The sequence below is a fragment of the Haliaeetus albicilla genome, chromosome 14, assembly GCF_947461875.1.
Source record: "Haliaeetus albicilla chromosome 14, bHalAlb1.1, whole genome shotgun sequence".
NCBI classification, from domain to species: Eukaryota; Metazoa; Chordata; class Aves; order Accipitriformes; family Accipitridae; genus Haliaeetus; species Haliaeetus albicilla.
In genome coordinates, this window is record NC_091496.1 from 823,489 (window position 1) to 845,757 (window position 22,269).

Here is a 22,269-nt window from a genome sequence, read left to right on the forward strand (position 1 = left end):
CTTCTCTTTTTTTGCTTGCACCTCAGGATAATTGCCCAGATCCTTTTGGTCACATTCTTGTCTTGTCATCCACGCCTTGTTCTCTATTTATGAAAAGGATTGCTTCTGCCTCCAAACAGACTCTCACATTTCCTCTTACGCATTGCATTTTTATTTTTTCAGATAATTTCTCCTATTTGGAGGATAATTCTGAATACTGGTAGGTAGCCCACTCCAGCTACAGCTAAGTAATTCAAATATGCATCTCTGCAGCTGCATTTTGTCGTGACTCCACTGCAGGTGATATGAAGTACCCATGTTCCTTTCTGAGGAGTTCTGCAGGCTCCTGTCAATATTTCTATTGATACTTGTCACAGTAAAAGACAAAACAATTTTTTTTTTTACAAAGACAATGCATTTTCCCTTTTTTAATGCGCTTTCTAAGTATCAGCTGAGGAAAAGAAAGGTATTTGTAACATCAGAGTAGGCAGTTAGAGTATTTGGACAAAAGAATAACTATAAACTATTTTCAGCTCATTTTTACCCTTAACTAGATTTCAGATTGAGATTGGTTTTTTACTCCCCATAGGTAGCTTCCTACCAAAAAGGTTGAAACTTGTATGTTCTGCTAATGTTCTTTACATTCATCAAAAAAGATTGGAAGAACTTGTCTAAATATTTCATCCTGAAAAGCAGCTTCCATATATTTGATGGAGCTTTAACAGAGTACCTCAGATTTTGAGGATCCTGAGATCTTTGCTAAATGCAGATGAACCCTTAATTACCTCTGTTTCTTCCTAGGTCAAGGGCTTTTAGCACTCTTGCTGCTCCTGCTTACTGTTCTTTACTGCTAAGATTTTAGTATAGCTCTTTCAGTTTTTAATATTAGACTGCACAGCCCAAGAGGAAGCAGAACCCCACTATCAGCTCCAATTCTACTGCAAGTAGGCGATGCACACTACCTTGTTGGCTGGGAACTACAGCAACTCCCTGCAACTGGTCTACAACCTCAGGATGACCCAGCCCCCTAGTGTGGAAAGAACCAGGAAAAGAGCAAGAAATATGCAGAGCCTCACAGAAATGTGAGACACATCATGTATCTGGGACTTGCATGCAGTCTGAGCCAAATTTATTCCCAACTGGAGTCTAGACTGAAGTCTGCCACGTAACTAACTATATTGGAAAAACACAAAAGAGCTGAACACACTGACAAAGAATAAAATTTAGGAAGCTGCTCTATACTAGGACAGATTAAGGGTGAATCAGAGAAGCAAGCTTCCCAGGAATAGTGAAGAGCATGTGTCAACCCACCTGCTGGAGAGAAAGTTCATTGGGAAAAGCACTCTCAATGTCTTCATCCTCACTGGAAGAGTGCAGATGGTGAGTGCTCACCTGAAAAAAGTACAAAAAAATAAGCACAAGTGAAAGCTAAGAAAGCTCAAATACTTTAATTCTGCAAATACAATCAAAGACCAAACACCCCAGAAGACAGGAACTGTCCCAGTGAATAACACAGAAACGTGGACTATAGTTTACCACCATGTATCAGAGCTGCTGCTGCTTGAAGAACTATTATGGGATATGTTTTCTACAAACACTCTGCCTTTGTAAGCCTACGTCATAAAAACAAGCAAAAGAAGAAAAAAACCCCAGAAATAGAACTTTTTTTTAGTTAAAGAAAGTCCAGAAGATAGCAGGCCTATCTGAAATATGCACAATATCACTGTTCTCACCAAATCCACTGTATTCCTCCTGTTTGTTTCTGTCAGCGTCTCTTCTACAAAACTCTCCCATCTCCCTCTGCAATCTTCAGGTAGCTCTGTAATAAAAGGTCACCATAAAGATTACCACAACTCAATGAGAAGGGATCAAAGCCAGTCACTTAGCCCCACTGGTTACCTGGAAGTTTTTGAGCAGACACATACAACTGCACATGAGCTAAGTAATGCATGCATTATGTAAGTGCTCTGTAAAGTGAATTACATTTTACTCATGATTTTCTAAAAATGGTAAATTCTGCAGAGAAAGGAACAAATTTCATTAGGCCAGCCAGTAAGCTATCACTGGTCTTAACAATCTTGACACACTTGTGGAATTACAGTGGGCTAAAGATACAAAACTTTTACTATAACTTTCTGAAAACAAGCATACAAGTGACTCAAGTTCTACTCTTTTCTTCCTTTTCTTTCTTGGGGATTGTGGTGTGTTGACCCCAGCCAGCAGCTAAGCACCCACCCAGCTGCTCGCTCACTCCACCCCACAGCAGGATGGAGGAAAGAACCGGAAGACCATAACTGAGAAAAACCCATGGGTGGAGATAAAGAAAGTTTAATAAGTGGAGAAAAGAAGGAAAAAATAAAACCCAAGAGTGATCAAAGGCACTCTCTCACCGCCTCCCATCAGCCAGCCTCTGAGCAGGAGCTACCTTGGAAAGACCGTCCCCCCAATTCCTACTGCTGAGGACATGGCATGGAATAGCCCTTCAGTCAGTCCAAGTCAGCTGTCTGGCTGTGTCCCCCCCAGCCTCTTGTCCACCCCCATCTGTCCCCGAGGGTGGGGAAAGAGTGGGTAAAGAAAGAGCCTTGGTGCTGTGCAAGCACTGCTCAGGAATAGCTAAAATAGTGGTGTGTTATCCACACTCACAAATCCAAAACACAGCACTGCACAGCTGCTATGAATAAAGTTACCTTCACCCCAGCCAGACCCAGTACAGCAAAACAATGGAGAGAAATAAACAGGACTTGTGAAACTTCCAGACTTTACTAAAATATTTATAACTTCCCAATTTTCATGTAGATATGACAGCACACCAAGTTACTACATTACCATTTGGTATGTTTGTTAGAAGCCAAAAATGGAAACTCAAATCATGTTTGTGCTCATTGTTTCCCGTAATAGATGCAGAATCAAAATCTTATTTCCTCTCACACAAAAATATCATATAGAACTAGTTCTCAAAATAATGTCCAATGAAGTTACAATGGACAAAACCTGGCAATATGAGTATCTCCGACAAAGCGGAGATGTAGGGCCTCTGTGATCATTTACTCTTGTGTCTCTCTTCCTCTCAGACAGGTATAAGAATAAGGGAGCATAGAAACACCACTTATAAGCACCACCCTAGAATGCTGTAAGCAAGCACTATAAACACACACATAAATCCAGAAGAAAAGAAGCATTCTTTAGCACAAAAAGGTCACCTTCAGTCTCTGGTTGCAAAACCAAAGCTTCAACAATTTCAGTGTAGTTGTATGAAAGCAAAAAGCAACCAAATTTGGTCCAGACATTTTTTAAGTTATGGGAAATTGTGATATTTAACTCAAAATTATTTTCATTATAAAAGGGACCCCCATGAAATACATGCAATAAAAGTCCTTCCAAAAGGTCTCCAAGGGTTATTTAATCGAGGAAAAAAAAAAAAAAAAAAAAGAAATGGAGAAAGGAGCATGTACCTTTAATGAACTCACTAATTTGAGTCTGCATGGGGCCCTTCTCCATATTCTGTACTACAGCGTTGGCTATTCGGGTGAGGTGGCCCATATTGCCTCGCCTCATTCCACCTTCTGCCCTGAAAAGAGAAAACAGCCAGTAGCAACATAACAGGCACCAGGAATCCCAGGGTCACAGTCATAACTGCTTTCATAATCTAGACATGTTAAGAGTTCCCCACTGTTGCAACAATCTGACATATGTACACATTACTCCAAGCAGGGTTAGTATAGAAGATGCAGCAGAGAATCAAGCAGGAATGCCCTCTGCTCATGCAGGCAGGACATGGGATGAGTTACACACAACAAATGAACCTTTCTGCATTTTTTCATGTATTGAGAGGGAAACTGATCACTCGTCCAGTTCAGAATACACTAGATAAAATTTAAGCCAGTTACAAAGAGGAAGCTCTACTCAGGTACTTTGAAAGACTTCTGCAGAAATAAATAATCTGATTATAATTTCCACTAAAGAAAACTCACAGCAATAAGAATTTACATCACTACTACTGAAAAATCTTTAGAGTTTTACTTGCGATTGAAGTATTAAGCAGATGAATTCAAGAGAACAAAAGACACTAACCTACAACCATTAGATTTCCCCCTTTCAAAAAAATATAAGAAGCCAACACTAAGTCCAAGTAGTCTCTAAGTTACTTTGAATCTTCATCAGTTCTCCTTCACTGGATAGCAAAGAAGCAATCTTTGGAAGGTTGACTCAAGCCACCACAAATAAAATTGGTGGGTCAGAATCAAACTAAACAAAAATAAACTCCTTACAAACAGGATGACAAGAAGCTTCCACCTCACGTTACTAAGTCTCCAGCTGTAAAACAAAGGTTTCTTTCCTAGATGCTAACAGAGCCAACGCATAATAATAAAGACTTTTATTTTTCCTTGGGAGAGAGGAAGACACTAAATATATCAGAGTTAATTTTGAGCTGGTATGCTGTGCTCGCATAAATTCTTCTCTGCCCTTGCTGGGGGGATTTGTGTGCAGCAGTCTAAGCTGACAGGTCAAATACAGCAACACTATCGGACAGTTATCAGCTCGTCTCATCCCATGCAGTTACAGCTACATTTCAAGTTGTTTTTTTTTTTTCTTTATGACCTCCACACGCGTTGAAAAGTGTGATCAGCACCTCCTGAGTCTCTAAAAAGGATTAAGTTTATACTGAAATTATCTCAGGCTTTCCCCTACTGCTGGAGCTGAACATATGCAGGTGAGGAGACTAGACGGTTTGGAAAAAAACCCTACGTCTTGCCCCTCCACATGTTCCTGTAGCAAAAAACAGAGTACAAAGCCAATACAAACTATATCTGTACGTATGTCCTATAATAAGGACAGCACTCTAACCCCAAATTCAGCGTTGAGAACTATTCAAATAAAACAAACACCTGGAAATGAGTTCCGAATGCTAAGCTACAGCCTTTTTGCACACAGGTTCGTGGCAATTTCTTTCACACCTCAAACCAACGAGAGAGCTAACAGCCCCAGCCCAGATCCACGGCACTGCTGAGCGCCTCGGCTGCACCGGTCCTGCTGTGAGCCCAGAGCCACCCCCGGCACCACTGTCCTCGGGTCGGAGCCCACCTGCATCAGGGCAGCCGGGAACACGGGGTCCCCACGTACCCCCAGAACCACGCAGGCACGCCCAGACGCAGGTTACAGCAGCACTTCATCAGAGACCTGCAAAGAGCTGCACGAGAGGACAAAAACCCGTGCGTAGCTGGGGCGAAGGCACATGGCACTGATCTATTGCTCTCTACAGAAACGCATGTTTTCCAGCACACTTGCAAAGCTTTCTCAAAAATTTAAAGTGCACAGTGATAAAAGCAGCATACAGCAATGTTGTATCCGTCTTCTTTGGTTGTATACTCTGGGAGGACCTATACAACATTTTTTCTGAGTTGAGCAGTCTTTAACACGCTGCTGGAATGCAGCCAGCAAACATGCAAGATTAACTTTTATTTCAACACTTCCAAATACTTTTTATCAACCATGCCACAACTGGTGGTTACTACATTTACATGAATAGCAAGGCAACAGTAAATGGATGTTTCCTATAAACTCACACTGATGACCAGACTTACTTTATTTTAAATTCTAATCACCTAGGCAGATCAAATGGACTGCAGTAAAAGAATTACGTGGGTTACCTAGAAGTTAAATTCTAGTAGTTATAAAGTCCTTCATCAAGAACATATGGAATAACTGAAACTAAGAGAACCCAAGGAGAAATTCCATGATCCAAGAGGAAAAAAATATTACCACCATTCTTGCTGATGATTTTTAAGAAATAATTCCCAAGCTCTCAATTTGGAATCTCTACCCCTGGGGCTCCCAGTGCTTGACTCCATCTCCTCACTGAGTGCATGCAATAATCTTCATATAAACTCAAACTTCTTAAAGCACACCATCTGAGATACCTCTTGTTAACTCAGTATTTTTTTCTTGCCATTAAAATTCTTTCCAGTGTGGTGACTGGAACTGTTTGGCATGAAATATGTATGAGCTCTAGTTCCTACCTAATTTAATTAGGAAAACTCTTAAGCAGCAACCACAGATATTTCTGTTACCTACAAAACTGTGCACAATGATAGTTGTGCAATGAAACTATCAGCAAAATTTGTTATCAACAGCCCAAGGGGTTGCCAGAGGGAAAAAAACAAACAAAAAAACCCCAACAAACCCAAACCAAACAAAAAAAAAGCAAACCAAAACCCAACCCACCAATTATGGCCTGACAGTAAGCCTAAAATAATTACTTTGGGAATACAAAGCACTTTGAAGTCATAAAGACCTCAAAATAGCGAGGGAGGACCAAAACATTTAGATAGACAAAGAAACAGAGGCCTAGATAATATTTTCACTTTAATATGTTTTAGGGTTTTTTTAATTATTTCATTCTTATAATCATTGCAATCAGCATGAAATCCAACTGTTTTATAAAGTTAGAATATTAAATGTGGGGCAAATCTGGGGCAAAAATGCTTGCCCACCTCAGTTTCCACACAGCTGTTCACTCTAAGAAGAATATAATTATGCATTTAAGAAAAAAAAAAAAAAGAAGTTAATATGCTATGTAATTTCCTGAGAAAGCAAGAAAGAAGCATATTGTGTGTTTGGGTTGAGATGTTATAAACATTAAAAAAAATAATCATGCTTTCAAATTATATGCCTATTTGGTGAATTTGTTGTTTAACATGCAAATAATCCTAATTGCAAATCACAACCAAAATCCAAATCATTTTAGACACCATTAAGTTGTAAATTATCCAAATAATTGAAAGAATACTTCAAGGCAATATTCTAATCTGCAGCCTTAGAAAAAAGGCCTTCTGAACCCAAAATCCCTTACTGTATTTTGTCATTGGCTTCCCAGGCATCCAATATCCTTTGTACTAGGCAGCATTTCTGGAACAGCTAGAGGGGAGAAAAAAAAAAAAAAAGAAGAGATAGGAAGAACATTTCAAAAGTTTGCCAAAGTAAGACTCATGCCTTAGGAAGTCTGTACTGAACTATAGTTACTTTTGTTCATTCCTTCACTCCTACTGAACAAGAACTTAAAGTTCAGCACTTATCTTTCCCAAGAGCTCAAGTTTCTTCTTTCTCAATTTTTTTCTCAGAGGATCCAGGGAAAACAGCAATACCTACAAACATCTTCAGCCTGCTTTTGGGCTTCACATGAGCAGTAATGAAGAACATTGTTGTCATTTTACAAACATAACAAAAAGTTGTCATCATTGGGGCCACAATCCAGAAGCTAAAACGTAGTTAACTACTTGTAGTTACTATTTTTTTTTGTCCAAAGTTTATATGTATCTTTACTAAAAAAAATTAAATAATAATGGATTCACAAGCCCATTAAATGAGATGGGTGGTATGTTTATTTTGTAATTGGATGCTATAAACAAATGTACAATAGCAAATACACTTCCATCCAGAACTGACAGAACCAAGTTATATCTAGACACTTTTAAATAAACTCCATGCTCTTGAACAGTTAGTCATACCATTTTCTTGTTAATGCATACGCAGACTGAATCAATCCATCTAAAATTCTCAGGTGACACAACGAGACTTACATGAGTAACCATGATATTCTCAGTATTGTTTTCTGGAGTCTCTAAGTTCTCTGTAGCCACATTTCCATTCAGCACCTCTTCTTTGCTTTCTAGGTCATTAGTAATAGTTTTTCCCTCTTGCACAGAGTGTGAAAGAATAGCTGCTATGGACAATTCCACTTGGAAATGCAAAAAGTTATTCCATGTGTATTTAAAAAATAAGTCCTGGAAAAAAATGAGAAAAAAATTCACTCTAGATGTATCTTACTATTTTTAACAATCAAATGATATTAGAACACTGCCCAGCTAGTTGTTTAATCAGCAATTCCACTAAAACAATTTTACTTATATGCCTCAGTATCCACTTATAGTTGAAGGTGCTCTGTTTGCTCTGCTGTAATGTATACTTTCCTATAAAACTCAGCACACTGGAAATACTCTCATACACAGCTAGGGCTCACAGCACAGACACACTGAAAAAAAAAGTTATCTATTCTGTGGCTGAATTAATCATAAGGAAAATATTAACTAAATAATTTCTAGGTATAAAAATAATTTTCTGAAAGACTGCCCAGGTTATATCGGCAGTTTTCAGAACACGTCCCTGTTCACAGCTAGACAAAAAGATCACCCCTCAGTATTACGCGAGCTGATACACACAACACACCCAAGCTTTCTCAATAACCAGACTATTTTGCATACGCACTACTAAACTCCTGTAACAATTAATTTGAAGCATGAGGTTCAGTTCAAAATACTAAGCATCTGTATTCGTATTACAAAAGCTATTCTAAGGATGGATGTTCCTACTTTCAGCAGATTAGAAAAATAATTAGACACTGGCACACATAAAACAAACTACCTTGCACTGAACAGATGGAAAGGGAAAGCAAAAATGTTCCCAGTTTAAAGTTATGCCCCCTCTCCCCTTACACAGTGTCACACTGTATTACTCACAAGTAATAAATTCATGGTACTGAGTCTGCATAGTTCCTGATTAATACTGGGAGTGTTTGTGTGAAGCAGAGCAGCTATTAGACGAGATCCATGAAGACGAGCATTCCCCAGTGGCTCCTCCAAGACACCAATTGTAGTTAGGATTGCTGTTTTCTATCAGAGAAAGAGATAATGAGTACCTCAGCGAGGACCAACATTTCCTTTCCTCGAGTGTGTATGCACAATGATTTGACTAAACATAAATAGTTCATTTCATAAATATTCTCTTCAGGTAAACCTAAACCATCTTCCCACACAGAGGACAGTGTCATGCAACCACTGTGAGACTTCTACTTCCAAAACCGAAGATTAAAATCAAAATATCCACTAACTAAAAGTTCCTTTCTCTTCACCCCTTAACCATCTTTACACAAGCCACCAATCCCAACGTATCTCTACTTCTTGGTTTTACTTGAATACAATGGCTTTCAAAATTCCTACTGCCTAGTCCCTAAGCACCTGAATTATAAACTTTAAGTGTGCATTTTTCTTCAAAAGATGTTCGCTGGTTCCAGCATATGGCACTTTCAGAAAATATCCAGGAAGCCTGTGTGTAAGGAAAGGGAAACCCTGAAATGCAGGTCAGAAGCCATTTGCTCCTGAGAAAGGCTGAGATGCCCTACCTTGGGAGGGCTGAGCAGCAGCTGGTGGAAATCTTTTAGCCTTGGTTCAATACCATGTAAGATGCTGCTATTGACAGTGTAAGACCTTTCAAATCCCTGAGTGTATGAGTCCATCAGTCCTTCTACCCTGTAAAGAAGAAAAGCACAACGGTTAAGATTTGACAAAATCTTAAAATGGTCTCCAGTCACACTGTCCATATTGGTCATTTTCTCTTGAAAAATAGCTATGAATATGAAAAATAATAATGTTCAGCTAATGAATATATTTACATAACTACATTATATTAATATATCATTTACAAGATGATATTCACATAACAAAACTGTGAATGAGATAAGTGGGAAGTCTGCAGAGCTAACAAACAAATTACTGAAGTGCTTCCTGATTTTTAAGACTTTCCAAACATTTGAAAAGTAAATTACATCAGCAAGAGTTCACTATAAACATTTGTTAAAAACTGTAAACCTTCCACAAGTGTTCAAAAAGATGTACATAAATATACTAACTGATGAAAACCTCGAGCAGGCATGTAGCTGTGCTCATTATCATACCTCTTTATTGGCAAGCAGTAAGTTACAACAACTATTGCTAGCCCATTCCAACAGCAGTCTCACATTGGAATAAAAGAAATACTTTCATTTCAGTAATGAAATGTAATTCCAGCAAGGCAGGAATGGGCTAGATAGGAACCCCTAAGCCTCCAACTTATAAATCTTCAGAGATCCTGGGCACAAGACACAGCAGAATTAGCATCTCAACTTTTCAGTTTTAACCTGCACATGATTTTCTGACTAGCAACTTGTTTGTCCAGTGCCATCTTCTGTCCTAGTCTCCAGTACCTCCTCCTAATCTTCCATCACCTCCTTCACTCTTCCTTATTTTCTCCTTTTTTAAAAATTGAGATTTTCAATGTCTCCCTTCCTCCCCAGAACTCTATTTTGCCTTTTCTCTCCTCTGTCTCCACAAAAAAAAAAAGGGTGGATATAATTTTAAAAAACAAAATTAAAACTATACAGCCATATATATATATGCACACATCATCACACAGATTATGCACGATGCATCATTTCCTCCCCCATTCTGCATACATTCTGCTGCAAGACCTCTGCTACTGCGGACAAGACTTTGCTATACATGTGCAAGAGAACTACAAGAGCCCATAGAAGGGCCCAGTTGCCAACTGGTACAGCTGCCATGAGATACAGTGACTGCATCAATAAACCAAACAGTTTTTCTTGTACTCATTTCTAGACAGCACTTCACACTAGGCCAAAAAATTTCCTTTTTTGACTGAGTAAAACTAGATCTGAGTTCCTAAAATTGTTCTTGCTAGGGAAGCAAGTGCTAACTTACCCAGAGCGCCTTGTTTCCAGCAATGTTAGAAGAACTTGTGTTCCATTCACTATGCAATTTTCAGTCTGTTCTCCATCAAACATATTCTTCAGGAGTTGCTCTACACATTCCTGCCTGTTGATCAACATACACACATTAGCAGTGTAAGAATTAGAAGTATTTGGCAGTTGCTTTATTCACAAAATACCCACTTCTGGGTCTTCTGGAAAAAAAGGCTGCAATTTTTTTTTTTTTTTTTTTGAGAAAGAATAAAGACATTCCTCTCTAAAGTTTCATATGACAAGAATGGTTCTTGTCGTGGTTTAACCCCAGCCAGCAACTAAGCACCATGCAGCCGCTCACTCACTCCCCCCGCATCCAGTGGGATGGGGGAGAAAATCAGGAAAAGAAGTAAAACTCCTGGGTTGAGATAAGAACGGTTTAATAGAACAGAAAAGAAGAAACTAATAATGATAATGATAACACTAATAAAATGACAACAGTAGTAATAAAAGGATTGAAATGTACAAATGATGCGCAGGGCAATTGCTCACCACCCGCCGACCGACACCCAGCCAGTCCCCGAGCGGTGAATCCCTGCCCCCCCCACCCGCCCCCCTTCCCAGTTCCTAAACTAGATGGGACGTCCCATGGTATGGAATACACCGCTGGCCAGTTTGGGTCAGGTGCCCTGGCTGGGCATGAGAAGCTGAAAAATCCTTGACTCTAGTCTAAACACTACTGAGCAACAACTGAAAACATCAGTGTTATCAACATTCTTCACATACTGAACTCAAAACATAGCACTGTACCAGCTACTAGGAAGGCAGTTAACTACATCCCAGCTGAAACCAGGACAGTTCTACACCAGGTTTCTGAACTCGCTTACTCATCACTAAGGCAAGACCTGGTTATAAACACCTAGACTCCAAACCAATTTGTCATTCTCCTTTATCAACAGGATATACCTCTTAGTTATAAACAGGAAGACAACCCAATTGTTAACTCAGTCAATTTAATTTATTAAAGACAATAGGAAGCTATTAGCTGATGGTCTAAAATTATCCATCAGAATCACAGAAGACAACAAACAGTGGAAGCTGACGTTTATCATTTGCCAGTGGCATAATAAGATCCAGCACCTGGAAACAGAGGCCAACAAATGCAAACTGTAAATAAAATGCATATTTTTAGTAGTCTTAGCTATTATCCCCTTGAAATATCTTAATCAATTCACCACCTCTTTGAGCCCTTAAACCAAGATAAAACGCCTTCCAAATACTGACAGATTTGGGGCCAGGTGGAGGGATCACCAAGTGAAGTGTTGAAGACTGTTGGAGTCAGAATGAATAATGACATTGGTCCTTTCTAGCATTAAAAATTATTCTGACATGGCCTTAGAGTTGAAGAAGAATTAGCATAAAAGTAACAGCCCACTCTTCTCTCTACTATTTACCACGCTAAATGAATAATAGATATGAGGAATATGAGGTTCAGGCTGGCACTGTTACTCGTCTACAGTTACTTGACTGCAGCAGTGCCTGCTTCCACCTCTGTATTCAGATTCTTTCCTCATGCTAATTCTGAGGATGTTAATGACAGTCCTCCAAAATCCAGTACTCATCAAGTGCCTTTCTTGACTTGCTAAGTCACATGTCCAGCTAAAAACAGTATTACTCAAGTTCACAGCCTAATTTTTACTATTTTCTAGCATTTGAAAAAAATCTCATTTACATTTGTATAAATAAAATACGAGATAAAAATGTAAAATACATGAATAATGCATGAGAGAAAATTATTTTAATAAGTAGCAACTAAATACACTCCATCAGCACAAGCACAAGAGGCAGAGTCAGGAAAAAGAAGTAACAGTTTACCGTGATTAACTGAATTCACTTTTATTGCATACAGCCAACAGTTATTGAAAATCTAGATTTGCTATTTATTCCATAACCTTGATCATGGCTCCTTCTTGCTGCACTAGCTGATCATTAATTCATGATTCATAGATTAAAAAAAACTTATCCAAAGATCAACAAAGGTTACCAGCAATGCTTGGAAAAATTAGCCAAGAAAAGTAATGAGATGTGACCTTCAGCAGAAAGGTAAGTTGTGCAAAACATCACTTTCGTTCAAAGTATTTTTTCTTCTAAGCAGTGAAGTGGTATAATGACTCTTCAAAATGTTTTTTTAAAGTGCAAAAACGTTTTTATTTATCTCCTGGAAGTTACAGGTAGTCCTTGAAAACTTGCAAAGTGCATACACAGAGAGCACCAGGGAAGTGAAGGCAACTGGGAGGGAGAGCGAAGGGAGAGGGGGAAGAAGCTAAAGACCATCAGAGTATAGTATGAGGCAAACTTCAAATTGCAGTTTTGTATAATTCTTTGTATAATCAAGGAAACTTGCTTAAATTATACCACTGGTGTCACCAAGGCTCTCATGAAAGACCATGGGCAGCAATGTTCTGCCCCACACGCAGCAGGGTTCCACATCTCTCTCTAAAACTACTGAGAAAGTCTACGACTACCGAGAAAGTCTAAAATTACTGAAAAAGTCTGAAAGTACTGCATTCTCCATGGCCCGCCACACCTCCCACCACAGTGAACCATGACCCTCGTTAAAGGCCCTGGGCTTCCCAGGTGAAATGACCAAGCTGGAGCTCATCTCCAAACTTTAAAGGGCTTAAAACTGATACAGGCTTGATGAGATGCTGAAGGCTCTGGAATCAGGGATGCAATCTGCACTGAAAATCCAACATTGTGCTATTTGACAAGAAAGCATTATGGCAGGCCATGGGACAAAAGGCCAGATCTGCCTTATTTCTGTAGACACAGTAAAGAAAATGAAGCATTTAAGAAAGAACATTTCCCAGCAGGTGCAGAGTTACACATCAAGCCCGTGAAAGATCCTGTGCACATCTGCAGAGCCCATGGCTTTTCAGTGCTTGTGTGCAGCACGATTCACGTCCTGCTTTCACCTACTCACATCAGCTCCTGTCCCAACAGATGCCCCTGATATTCATGTATGAACCGACAGCTCAGAATCAGGAGCAATGTCACATAAATTAAGCAAGCTACGAGTCGACAAAAACATGGAAAATAGGAATTTTAAGCCCTAGTTATAGATGCTATATTATTGATTGCCAGCCTCTTGTTTCATCCCTTTTCTGTCAAAGTGGTGCCTTTAGGCCTAGAAGAGCCTTTTTAGGTTTCAATCTCATGTTGACTCTCCCATAAATGTTCTTAGGTTTGAAGCAAATGTAGGAAGCGGTAAACATGCTAACATAAATAATTTAAAGCTACATTACAAAGAAACAATGCCAAGGGAATAGAGTACACTTAAAAAATCAACATGTTCTGGTACACAACTCATACTTAACATTGTTTGGGAAATAACTCCTAACAAAAATACTCTTTGAAAGCTTCTTATCAATGTATTCCCCCAGTAATACTAGAGAAGTTAGTTCTGCGTTTGAAAAAAAACCCCAAAACCAAACTTCCAATGAAAAAACTTCTTCCAAGTTTCACTGCAAGTTGTCTGGACATAGACTGACAGGTTCTGTAAAGTGCTCCGCACCGCTAGCTGGGATCACAAGCATCCTTACATCCTTTTTTCAAGACAACACCTATCAAACACAACTTAGAAAAACTGAAACACTACAAATGCTGCTTTTGCCGACTGTATGCTAGTGACATTTATCACTCGATCACATCTTTAGAAGAACCCAACACACCCCAACAGTTTCCAAATGATGGAAATCACTAGATTCCCCTCCCCACAATTATTTAGTGACATACTACCTTCAAGTAGGTTATACAAGATCATCTGCAAGCATCACAAAACATGAACCAAAACAGCTTTTCTACATTTTCCAGCCAAACTACCAGGCCTAATAAAAGACAACAGTATCTCTATTTACAAATTTGTCTGCGAAGTTTATCAATCAGAAGTTAGAAAATGATCAAACCAATTACGTATCTGCGTTGTGATGTGCCATCTCTAAAGCACTGCACAATGTTTCTGAGACATGAGAGTTCATGACAGTCACAGGTGACCGGGCTTTGAGGAAAAAGAAATAGCTGACACCAACTCCAGTGTATTAGGAGATCCACAGGGATGGTACACAGAGAGAAGAGATCTGAATTGTCACCGTCTAGCCCTAACACCACAAGTAAATGGAATGACTTTTTGAATGATCAAGGAGGGCTAGGGAGGCATTTAAAGTGTGCAGGCTTACTTCTTTCAGGGTTCAACCAAATTTGTGGAATAAAACCAGGGAGATTAATGATTCAGTCTAAGTAACAGGCAGGCAAGGCAGTCTTTGATGAAATGTATCAGGCAGCATCTCAGCACCACCTGATCTCTGTGGAAGTGCAGGCATCCCAAGGTTCACTTAAGTTAAGAAATCTACAACTGATATTTGACTCGGGAGCCAAAACACCATGCCAGAGGACACTGAGAGTGTGTAAGCAGACCTCAGCAAAGGTTGGAAGGCAAACTGATAGTGCCCCATACAAAACAATGCGCATGGTGACATATGAGGTACTACAGTGAGAAATTCCTTCTCTTGTCACAGCATTTGCTTCCCCATTTTGAAGAACGGCAACTTGATGATCTGAAACCCGTCTATATGGTACATGCAGCATGTTCACCAGTGGGCAGTTAAGAGCCACTGATTAGCCAAGTATGACTGAATCATAGAATCATTTAGGTTGGAAAAGACCTTTAAGATCTTCGAGTCCAACTGTTAGCCTAGCACTGCCAAGTCCACCACTAACCCTAGTCCCTAAGTGCCATGTCTACATGTCTTTTAAATACCTCCAGGGATGGTGACTCCACCACTTCCTTGGGCAGCCTGTTCCAATGCCTGACAACCCTTTTGGTGAAGAAATTTTTCCTAATATCCAAATTAAACCTCCACGGAACACTGTCCATGCAGGAATTTTAAGATTTGTCTTTGTGGGATTTGCCTCAACTATTGCCATCGCAGTTCACCTTTCTCCAAATTCACTATGAGTGTTTTAACACACTCGCTAGTATCACCTCATCTTGAATTAGGTTGTGAGCTTTGGGGATCACTAACCCCAATCTCCTGCCTTCATACAGAGCTACAAACCACAGAAATCTCAACAGAGGCAGTTAGGTGATGCTACAATTTAAAAGCTATATTAAATGGTTGGCACAAATGCCAAGAGTTAAGCAAAGGCTTGACATGCATAGTTTGTGTCTCTAGAGAGCTATCAGTAAGTGACAATATTAGTAGCAATTAGTTTAGCAACAGTCCTCTGACAGGTACTTACGATTCCAGTGCTGTGAGAAGGGGATCAGGCTCAGGTATATCCTGGAGTTGATTGCTCTGGTCTCTGCTCAATCTTATGATATCACACAGGGTCTGGGAAGCATTTGATTGCCTCTGTAAACAATGACATAGAGCATGTTTCAGTGCTAATGTCTCTACATGGCTCGTTCTGGCCATCAGAAAAAATTTAACATCGCTGGGAATACAAGAAACTGAATAAATGAGAATTTTTCAAAACAAGTGCTACCATGCTCTAGATTTTCATCTGTTAAATACAACATTGATGTGAATTATTAGAAGCATTAACAGATTTTAAAATCAAAGAGGTCTTCCTGAACTTAACAGTTAAATGCAGTTAAAGATTTCAGAAAGTGAGGATTCTTTTTTCATCTTCCTGACCAAGTGTGTTAACTTGCAAATTTCAAATACAAGTATTTCATTCTTACTTCTCACGACTCAGGAGGTTTCCTCCATGAAGAGAATAAATGGCTTGATAAAACCCTTTACAATTTAATTACTATGTATTAAAAGGCTTTAAAGTAGTATTTTGATAAATTAATCATCTCATTCTGGCTATCAATCAAAGACTCTCTGTAGCTACTGTATGTGTAAGATCTTATGCTGTAATTTAGCATTTATCCGTAAGATAGCACTGCTGAAGGCACACAAATCAGCGTGTTACTTCCCATTTTTTCTCTCAGAAAGGGCTTTTTTTGCTGTGATGAGATGAGGGAATCATAGTGTCGGCATTGACACTACACCAAAAGAATCCTGTGCCACCCAGTTCACTTTGCTACTGACACTCACAGGAACCTGTTAACAAGTGCTGCCATCCCCACCTAAGCCAAAGTAGACCAGCTAGAGATCAACACGCTTTCTTGTGTTTTTCCTGCTCAGCATCAGGGATGGCAGTCAACACCCAAATGTGAAATGATAGCGTAGGAAACTGAAACCCAGACCTAGAGCTCCTGGCTTGGATGTTTTGTGAAAATTATTGACAGAATAAAAAAAAAAAAAAAAAGCACTCAAAATTTAATACTCAGCATGTCTTTTCATGGGCTCAGAGAACTGCATCTTGTAGATTCTACAACTGAATGTCTACTTACTTATTGTCTAAAAAGAATTGAAAGTTACAGCAAATTGGTTAATTTAAAAAGATTTTCAACAGCCCATTCCAAATAGCAGGTTCCTACTTAAAACCAAGGAAGTTACCACTGACTGTAGATATTGAGACGAACTGATGTAGTGGCAGAATGAACTAAGAAATTAGTAGTAAAATAAGTCAAAACCAGATTAAAAATACAACAAATGTTTTGGTATTGAGCAACCAGAGGACAGGATGTCCACCCATACAGACCATCCTCATTATCCCCTTCCATAAGTCACCTGGGCATTATCATAGAGGCAGAGAGAGTCTTCTGGACCTTACAGGACCCGCTACCCACAAAGACAAAACTTAAGTCTTGTCATACTCACGTCCTCATCCTGGCTTGAATGGATCAGTTCCACAAGTCTCTGAATAATCTTTGCTTCATTAAGCCACTGGAGGGAAAGGAAGGGGGAAAGAAAATCCTTGATTGATATCACAGAATTCAAAACAAGAGGATCTTTGAGAAGCTTTGCATAACACAGGCTTTTCAAGAAGGGAAAGCCCTTTCCTTCTATTTCATCATCAAAGCCACAGGCAGTATACAAACTCCCCTAGGCATAAATAGAGATGCATTTTAAATTGCATCAGCATGTATACCCTGCCCATGGAACTGAAAACCTAAATACCTTTGGAAAACACGGAATAGATCAGTCATAAACATTATCTCATCTGAAGCAGTATTAGCATAATTATCAACATGTTCTTCTCCTACCATTTCCTATTCTTACAGTCTTACTACTGTTTACACTAAATTTCTCAGACTTTGAGATGACATAACAATGTTGCTGTTATACCTTGCCTCCTTGCTCTATGCCAACTTCAGACCTCCTGATCTTAGTGCAAGCTATCGCTTTACCTCCCTTCCCTGACCGCATGCAAACCAAGTATGCCATCTGCAAATGATATGTTCCAGTCTCTCCCTTCCCAGCTTCATCTGCAAGCTCAACTTCTCATTTCCACCCAACCATTTTCACTCAAATTTCTACGGTCTTCATTCCAGGCAAACTGCTAGATGTCTAACATCAATCAAACTAATCAGTCAAATCAGGCAAACTAATGCATTCTCAGTTGCTTTTGAAATAACTGACCAAACATTAATTAAAAGGTAAAAGACTTTGGAGGTTTCTGCAACGATATAATCTTCCATCACTCTTCAGATGAGTCATGGAGGAAATGAACAATCTCCTGCCTTCCACTTCTTTTTAAGAAGGCTGTCTGCATATCTTCTTCCCTTGAACGCTCATTCTTTTGTTATCTATTCACATGACTTCAACTATAATCCTTATATTGACTCTTTATCAGCTTTGCTCTAATAACCCTCCTACAGATTTCATCCTCTCCTCTCCAATGCCATGCTGAGTATGATGAATGTCTGACTTAAAACAAAAATTCCAGATCACCATTTTTAGTGACTTTTCCCATGAATAATACTGTTTTCCTACTAAGTCTAAAATGTCTGACTTTGTCTCCCTTCTGACGTACCTTATTATTGCAAAAATACTAATGTTGTCCAAAAATCTTCCCAGCATACAGCTGGGAAATCGAGTATTTCATTCAAGACCATATTTTCAGATCTGGTTTCTGTAATTTCTTCTTCCCAACATCCAGTTTACCCAGAAGTTAAAAAACTGGGTTCCTAAGATATTTTTCCTCAACAGTCTCTCTACCAACCTATCTCCTCAGATTCTTCCACTGGTTTCTTGTTTCCCAGCATCAATATTATCAAGACCATCACAGTAGAGGTGATCCCTGCTGTGTCTTAATACATCAGTCTTGCCATCTCCGTTCTACTAACAAAGCAACTGTTCATTCCCTCTTGGCTCATTTAGTCTGCAAGCATCTTTTGTCATTCTCCTGTGCTTGGATATGACTACAGAAATACTTCTTTCAAATCCTAAGACTCAGTCTTCTGATGACAGCTCAGGTAGCTGTCAATTGGCAATTTACCAAAACAGCTTCATCAAGATGAATGAAATTCTCCTCATTTGTATCTTCTAAAAACCAGCTGCTCATATCTATCAATTATGCCTACTGGTAGTCTCCGTAACAATAAAATTACCCATCTCTCCTCTCCCTTTCTCTGTGCTACATTTGCATGTTTCATTTTGCATCATCAGTCACACACCCCATGTTTGCACATCACCATGATTACAAGCCCAGATTTTGACTGCAGTCTGGGTATTCCCACACTATTAACAAATTGCACAATTTCAGTAAAAAACCCCAAACACACTTATATCCATTTTACCTGCAAGTTTCCTTTCGTCAAATCATAAGCTCCATTGACATGGTTCAGTGGGCGTTTCAGCCTGTTTGTTGCTTCGTGCAGAACCTACCTGCCAATCCGTGTCAGCAGAGGAATTTTTACCTATCGAAGTTCCATCTACCCTTATGACTTCCACAGCCCAGAAGAAAACTACTTATTAACACTCCCACATTAAATGTATTTTCTTTCCCTTGCAGAGCACAGCAAGATAAATCCCAGCCCTCCGTCAGAGTTTCAACTTTATTTTTTATCAACATTCTCCCCAAAGTCCTACATTGCTTGGGCCTAGGGGCCTTATTAATTAAAAATGGGAGTTACACAGTAAGCAAGGGTAAGAAGGTTTGCTCTTTTTTCCTGGACTGCCATAATAATAGGCTCTGGGGGGAGTTGGATGGCCAGAGAGAGAGGTACTGCGGAGAGGGAAGCATGATCATTCATCTGAACAAAGGAATTACTGTTCCTGGGAACTGAGGGACACAGAAAATGAAATTCAAAAGCAAAAAAAACCCCAACTGAAATAATCTGTTAAGATCAGAAGAGCAATACCAAAATTTGGTGAATTAAGAAGCACCTAGTAAACCTGGAAGAGATCAATTCCTCTGTCTTGAGGTTGTTCTCAAAGAGATGAACTTTGACATTCACAAGAAAAAGACTCAAATAAAAGCTGTGACACTTACAGGACTTACCTACGTGGACTGAAGTACAATAGCATTACCCTCAGCATCTCCCTTAAAAGAGTCACACCTGAAACACAAACTCTTCTGACCACATGCAACTCAGCAGCGTGTTTACTCTCACTGATGAATGACACACTTGTAAGGAATTCACGGACAGAACACTTGCACATATGTGCAACTTGAATTATTCTACAGGAAGACTGCAAGACACAGGGCCAGCAAGCAGGAGGTGGTTGATGTAGCCATTGTTTGTTGCCTGCAAACAAACCAGGCTCTTGGGTTTGCTGCCTCCTGATTAGGGAGCGTTGGGCTTCTGCTGGGGAGCACATGTATCACATATGCTCAGGCACCACAGAACAAGCGGGACATGGCAAACTGGTCCAGGCAAACTGGGACTTGGCAGTTAGTGAGGCAGTGGGCATGGAAGGAGGTGTGGAGGTGCTGCTGAAGGCTGCGTGGGACTGCAAGATCTGTGCAACCGTAGTGGTGGCATGCAAGAGGGCACGGTCCCCACCACCAGCTGAGGCAACTGTATCTGGCACATGAGAGGCCTCAACCCACATGAAGCTCCTGAGTGAGGGCATGGGCAACCACGTCGCAGGCAGCAGGGAGCACCTGGTGCTTCTCCTTAATGTCCCTCACCTGCAGCAGATGCACTCTCATCAAGGCACTGTGCTGCCAGGCGATGGGAGTTATGGGCAGAGGCAAGAAGACAATGTAATATATTCTGGATGAACAGAATTTCAACAGGGGTTTTCTGCAGAGACCATGGAAACAGTCAGGTTTTCCTGGACCCTAATTTTGCATGGAAGATGAAACAGCCAGAGACTACACAGGAATTAGAGGACAGAGACTCCCAGGTCAGGAGTGGCTGGAAGCTGGGAACATGAGAACAGCTCTTTCACCGCCAGGAGATATGCACTTACAGAATAGGCATTAACAGCTTGGCGGTAACAGGCAAGAGGAACAGGTTTCCTCAAGGGAGTCATCACAGCCACCCAAGCCTGAAACTCACACCAACAGGAAGAGGCAGTGGCAGAGGAGCATGGCTGGAGACTCCCTTCTGCAGAGAACGAAGAACCTGCTCGCCACCAGATTTGCTGTTTTGACAAGCATGCTGCTTGCCAGCAGCTCAGACTCCCCCCAGCGTGTGGGGAGACTGCCAAGGCTCATCCAAGCCCTTGGACGACTGCTCCTTCCTCCTGATGCCATGTGTGCACCGATACCACTGCCAACGGACATCTCAGGTCTATCACGAGTGACTACAGGGCCCTGCTAGGGTGAAGCCCTGAATCAGTCCCTGCGCTGCCCATCACATCCTTTGCCAGGTTCAACTCTGGTTGAGCTGTGGACTTCCTAACAACATCCATGTCTGCTCGGGCAGCCTCTCACTGCCACTCCTTGGTGCTCCATCCCCGCTCCACCATCTCAGCGCTGTCTGTGCGTGCGTGAGCTCAGGCAGGAGTGCCCTGCTCACCCATGCAGACCTTCTCCCACGCCTGCTTGACTTTCTGCGCATCGGGATGGACCATTCTGTCTAAGCACTAACTCTTACCTTTCTCTGTGATGACTTCCCTCCCACATAACCTGCTACTAGGCTCAAGGACTGGGTAGGCCTAACAGCAGAGGTTACCAGTAAAAAATAATGAGTCAATAGTGGCAACCGTACTCCTAAGTGTTTTAAACACTTACGTGAACAATACCACATTGCGGGGCTGCAGCTGAGATGCAGGAGAGGAGGAACTTAGACAAGCTCGAGGGAGGAACCTCAGAAGTTCAAGAAAGGCAAAATGCAAAGTCCTGCATGAGGGATGGAGTAACGTGGGGAGTCAAGGAGCCAGGAACAGCTCTCAGAAAAGGCCAAGAGAGCCCTTAGTGGACCTATTACACCAGGACTCAGCACTGTACCCTTGATGGCCTGAGGGCAGGCAGCAGTGCGAGAGCAGGGATTGCTCCCCTCCATTCAGCGAGACCCATCAAGATGCTGGTTCAGCCTGGGGCTCACCAGCACAGGACAGACATTGCAATATTGCAGCAGGTCCCATGGAGGCCCCTGAGGTGGTCGGGGCTGGAGCACATGAGGTTGGACAAGAGGCTGAGAGTGGGGTTTGTTCAGCCCAGAGAGGAGAAGGCAAAGAGGAGACCCTGTTGTGGTCTGTGGCTGCTCAGTGGGACAGGGAGTGACAATGGAGTCAGGCTGCTCTTGGAGGTACCATGATGGGATGAGAGGCACAAAATGCAGCAAGGGAAATTCCAACTGGGTATTAGGAAAAAAAAAATCTCCACCTGAGGGTGATCAAACACTGGAAGTGGACCCAGACAGGTCTCTGCTCCTGGAGATAGTGAAAACTCATCCAGCTAAGGCCTTGAGTAATCTATTTTAATGGGAC

The 22,269-nt window shown here is 40.7% G+C and overlaps 1 protein-coding gene across 4 annotated transcripts in view; it reads right to left on the reverse strand.

Moving 5' to 3' along the window:
• The window catches only part of PPP6R2 (protein phosphatase 6 regulatory subunit 2), a 122,614-nt gene that overhangs the window by 36,363 nt on the left and 63,982 nt on the right, over positions 1 to 22,269 (reverse strand). For all 4 annotated transcript variants that reach the window (XM_069801435.1, XM_069801436.1, XM_069801433.1 and 1 more), the window contains 10 exons: positions 17,263 to 17,328; positions 15,788 to 15,900; positions 10,509 to 10,622; positions 9,155 to 9,281; positions 8,493 to 8,645; positions 7,557 to 7,760; positions 6,830 to 6,894; positions 3,432 to 3,547; positions 1,713 to 1,798; positions 1,291 to 1,371 (listed from right to left, as the gene is read on the reverse strand). In XM_069801435.1, coding sequence (XP_069657536.1) covers positions 1,291 to 1,371; positions 1,713 to 1,798; positions 3,432 to 3,547; positions 6,830 to 6,894; positions 7,557 to 7,760; positions 8,493 to 8,645; positions 9,155 to 9,281; positions 10,509 to 10,622; positions 15,788 to 15,900; positions 17,263 to 17,328 — 1,125 coding nt within the window. The remainder of the gene's footprint in view (positions 1 to 1,290; positions 1,372 to 1,712; positions 1,799 to 3,431; positions 3,548 to 6,829; positions 6,895 to 7,556; positions 7,761 to 8,492; positions 8,646 to 9,154; positions 9,282 to 10,508; positions 10,623 to 15,787; positions 15,901 to 17,262; positions 17,329 to 22,269) is intronic.